This window comes from Haplochromis burtoni, unplaced genomic scaffold, assembly GCF_018398535.1.
Source record: "Haplochromis burtoni strain Fernald_Lab_line unplaced genomic scaffold, NCSU_Asbu1 Contig_26, whole genome shotgun sequence".
Taxonomy (NCBI): domain Eukaryota; kingdom Metazoa; phylum Chordata; class Actinopteri; order Cichliformes; family Cichlidae; genus Haplochromis; species Haplochromis burtoni.
In genome coordinates, this window is record NW_024582387.1 from 2,789,056 (window position 1) to 2,793,394 (window position 4,339).

Genomic DNA, 4,339 nt, shown 5'->3' on the forward strand with positions numbered 1-4,339 from the left:
TATATAAATATAGAAAAATGTGTGTTTATATAGATAGAGTTGAATATAGATACAGGACTATTGTACATTTATAGAAAAAGATGAAAACCCCTTATAATTTCCTAGAAGTAGTCACACTTTATGTTCATTTTTATCACTAGTCCCCAAACCAGGGGGCAAATCTTTGAAACTGTAGCTGTGCTGTTTCTCATTAAAATATGACTAAAACTGTTGCTTGATTGTTAATCAATTGACAAACAGTCTCAACCATGACCATTTTGAGTGGAGGCGTAGTTAAAACCTGACAAAAGTGACTATTTGTACCACGTTAACGAGTGATTTAAATGTCTAGACTTCTTCTGAAATGCCAAATCAGAGAGAGGGAGCCACTGATGATTCCCCTGCTGACCTTCCCTGTCTGGAAAAACTTGACTCTCCAACAGGTACGTGGCAGTTATTACAGCAGTTATTGTTTTCAGGCACATTCAGGGGCCATTAGTAATTGAAATATTACCACCGTGGCAGTTTTAATTATCTGTGGGTGTGTGTGTCCTGTCTGTGGTGTCAGGGAGCCCACCCACTGCCTCATTATCCAGTCTAATGGAGCTGGAAAATTGCGTTTCCAACATGAGTCTTGCACATGAGATAGTGGTGAACAGAGACTTCTGCTTCAAACCCCGAAATCCTTCTACAGACAGGCAAGAAAACACTTAACCACATCTACAGTGACCTTGGTTATTCTTAGTTCCTATATTAATGAGTGTTTTTACCCTTGAGCTGTTCTTTTAAACTGCTTGTCTGCAGCCTGGAGGGTAGAGTGACAGAAATCGTTCACCGGGCCTTTTGGGACAGTCTTCAGGAGCAGCTGAACAGCGATCCTCCAAACTACAGCCACGCTGTCCTTCTGCTGCAGGAAGTCAAAACTGTGAGTATCTGGCATTGTAAGGGTCAAAAGGAAAGCACAAACATGATCACCAACCTTACAAAAGGAGAAATTAGCGCTATCTGATCAGTAAAGCATTACTTTAATTCACAATGTACTTGTTATGATGCTGTCAAAAATATTCAGGTTTAAAAGAAATGTGAAGACAAAAAAAATCTTACATTTTAGATCTTTTAGGGGTTTTTTTTGTAACAATTCAGTCATTTTTAAAGTGACATAAAACAGAAAAATCAGAGAAATACACGTCACAATGATATTACAACAGATTGGGTTTGGCAACTGTGTGGCAGTTTATTTGAGTTTGTACATCACTTTGATGTGTAGAAATCCTATTGTGGGCAGATGTCCCAGTCCTTTTCACACAAGAAAGAAGCTGAACAGCTGCTTGTTTTGGAATTTCAAAATTGATGAAATCTTTGTGCCTTACATTGAATGAAAATGTTGGTGATTGAAAATATACAGTACGAGGGAAGTGATTATCCAGCTCATTTCTTTGATCATACTGAAAAAACAACATTGCATATTTTGAGATGAAATATTAGGTCACTGCAAAGTGTATTTGTAGCTTCTGGGAACCCCAACATATATACCCAGATGTTTATCTTTAATATAGTCACACTACTGCGCCTCCACAAGGTTTGCACAGCTTTATTTAAAACAGATGACAGGTTCAGGTTTGGCTGCTTTGAGAGTGTACATTTACTTAGAGAAGCTCTGTCTTTGCACAATCTTCTGTTTCCTGTAAATTTAAATAAGAAATGGAATAAGATCCCTTGAGCACATATGTAGATTTTCATATCTTCTCTTTTGATTCCAAAAAAAAGGAGAAGAAATTAAAAAAGCAGAAAGAAACTGGCCATGTCATCTTTAATCAAACCCATATTCTACTCTACTTTTATCTTAGATGTGTGCTTGTATTTTATAGCTTGTTTAAGATTGTGTTTATCTGCCCAGGGATTGTAAACTTGGTAGTAGGTAAATCTTTATTAAATAGACTTAAAAAAACAGTTCCAAGTGAGTGTTTGCAGTGTATTATATTAAAAGAACTGGATAAACTGAATATTTCCAAACAAAACATAACATGTTAGTGAAAACAGACATTTTTCTTCACATTAGATGCTTCAGTCCCTGCTCTTGCCTGCTCACGTCAGACTGAGGTCTCAGCTTGACGAGGTGCTGGACATGGATCTGATCAGGCAGGAGGTTGACCACGGGGCTCTGGACCTCCACCGACTGGCGGAATTCGTTATCAACACCATGGCATCTTTATGTGCTCCGGTGCGCGACCCAGAAGTCAGAGCACTGCGGGATCTCAAGGAACCTGTGGAGCTCCTGAGGTAAGAAGCAGGTTAACAACACCTGCAGCGAATAAACTTGTGTCTGACATGGAATCAGTGGCAGGCTGTGGCCCTGTTTAAAATCCAGCATGCAGCAAGCTGTATTCCTGTAATGACATCACTTGCAGACCACATTATTACCATGAAATGTAACGTAAAACCGAATTAATATACATTCACTGATCAGTTTTCTGCTTAGTAATGCAGTACCAATATAAGATAAATCCAAACTTTTTTTCAGTTGGTGTGAGTCAGTTTGGATGCTCCGTTCTGCAGTAATACCTCTCATAATGTCCAATTAGAACTAAAAATAATCTTCAGTATGTGCAAATATTTAAAAGTGCTTGTAAATTCTTGTTTTAAAAATAGTATAAATCCCACCAGAATTAACTAAATCTATTTAAACAATATAAAGATGCAAATTATTAATTTATATCCAAAGCATCTATATATTGTGCTGAAGAGATATTAACTAAAATTGAACTTTGGCCAAACTGTACTATCATGTAATACCACTTTGCGCCACATGATGATGCTGTGAGTTGTGTAACCTTTATTTAACTGGGCAAGTCCTTTGCTCTAGTGATGACCTGCTATTTCTTGAGGAAATGCATGTAGAGCTAAAGTATCCACTGTTTAAAACATCTCCAAACGCCTATTAAAATTCTGCCCTCTAGTGGTTGAGGTTACCTTATTTCCAAGAATGTCAAAAAAGGTTTTACTCAAACATTATTCCTCCCAGGGAGATCTTCCGTGTCTTGGGTCTCATGAAGACCGACATGGTTAACTTCACCATTCAAAGCCTGAGGCCTCATCTCATGCAGCAGGCCATACAGTACGAGCGGGCGAAATTCCAGCAGATCCTGGACAAGCAGCCAGGTGAGAAGGGATTTCATTTCCAGCACTCTTCAATCTTCAACTTCACTGGTGCAACGAGTGATAGATGATAAAGGTGACTTTGTGAGTGCTACATTTATGGTCGCTAGATATTTCAGTTTTCAATTAAACCTCTTTTGACCCTCGTCTCTCTAAAGTACCATCCTGCCATTTTTCTGCTTCTCATATATTGGGTAAGGAGTGGGACAGCCAATCCCTGAACTGAGTTTTTGGCTCATGTACTCTGCTTCTGTAGCGCTGGCTAATCAGAGTAACTGGCAGCGTGACAGTCACTGGTGCTGAATAAGCCATGTTAGCATCCATCCATTTATTGTGTTAATCGCTCATCCAACTTAGGGTCATGGGGGGAGTTGCAGCCTATCCCAGCTGTCATATAGTCAGAGTCAGCCTTTACAAAAGGCTGACAAAGAGAACCACACAGTCTCACATCCACACTTAGTTGTTTTGTTTTGGGTTGTTTTTTAATGTAATTGCTTCATCTAATAAACTCCAGAGTAGACAGCATGCTTATGGAGTCATTAGACAAATAATCAGTAACAGCCATTTAGGATATTGACCCCAAGTGGTCAAAATGGGAATTAGAATCGTGTAACTCCCCGTGGTTTGATTTTCAGGATTAAAAAAATTTACCTGCAGTGGGAGATTTTTGCCAAACAATTTTTTCTCACTACTCTGGTGAGTAGTTTAAATACTGAAAAGTCTAAATAGTAAGCAAGATCATGAGTTAAGCAAAAGAGTTTTATCACCTGGGAGAGACACCTGGTGCAATCCCATGTGAAGCCTTTGTTGGGATTGCTGGAGCGTATTCCAAGCGTCATCGAGTGACATGTCGAGGAAAAGGAGAAGACGAGACCGGTCCTTTTTAAGAGCAGCAAAAGAACTGGAGAACTTCAAGACATGTCAAGGAGGTAATTTAGCCATTTAAATCAGCTGTGTTGGAACAAGGACACATCTAAAACCTGCAGGACACTGGTCCCTGAGGCCTGGAGTTGGACACCCCTGTTCTAGAGTCATCACAGCAATCAGGTTTTCACCAGCTGTCTCTAACCAGAAACCACCTTTTACTGGGTCCAGCTCCTCCACCACATCCGACACCAGTTCCACAGATTTAACTCCAAGGCTATAGTCCCAGGTCAATTGCTACGGAGCCCCCCAGGGGACATGGGAGAAAAAAAAATTGGGG

General features: G+C 39.7%; 1 protein-coding gene across 2 annotated transcripts in view; it reads left to right on the forward strand.

Annotated features, from left to right (window-relative positions):
* Positions 1–4,339, forward strand: part of LOC102313404 (T-complex protein 11-like protein 1) — a 13,155-nt gene that overhangs the window by 2,529 nt on the left and 6,287 nt on the right. Inside the window, exons 2-6 of one of the 2 annotated variants that reach the window (XM_005917935.3) lie at positions 332–422; positions 548–677; positions 784–904; positions 2,039–2,259; positions 3,002–3,138. In XM_005917935.3, coding sequence (XP_005917997.1) covers positions 344–422; positions 548–677; positions 784–904; positions 2,039–2,259; positions 3,002–3,138 — 688 coding nt within the window. In that variant the 5' untranslated portion in view covers positions 332–343. Of the gene's footprint in view, positions 1–329; positions 423–547; positions 678–783; positions 905–2,038; positions 2,260–3,001; positions 3,139–4,339 lie in introns of both variants that reach the window. The other variant, XM_005917937.3, reaches the window with a different exon arrangement.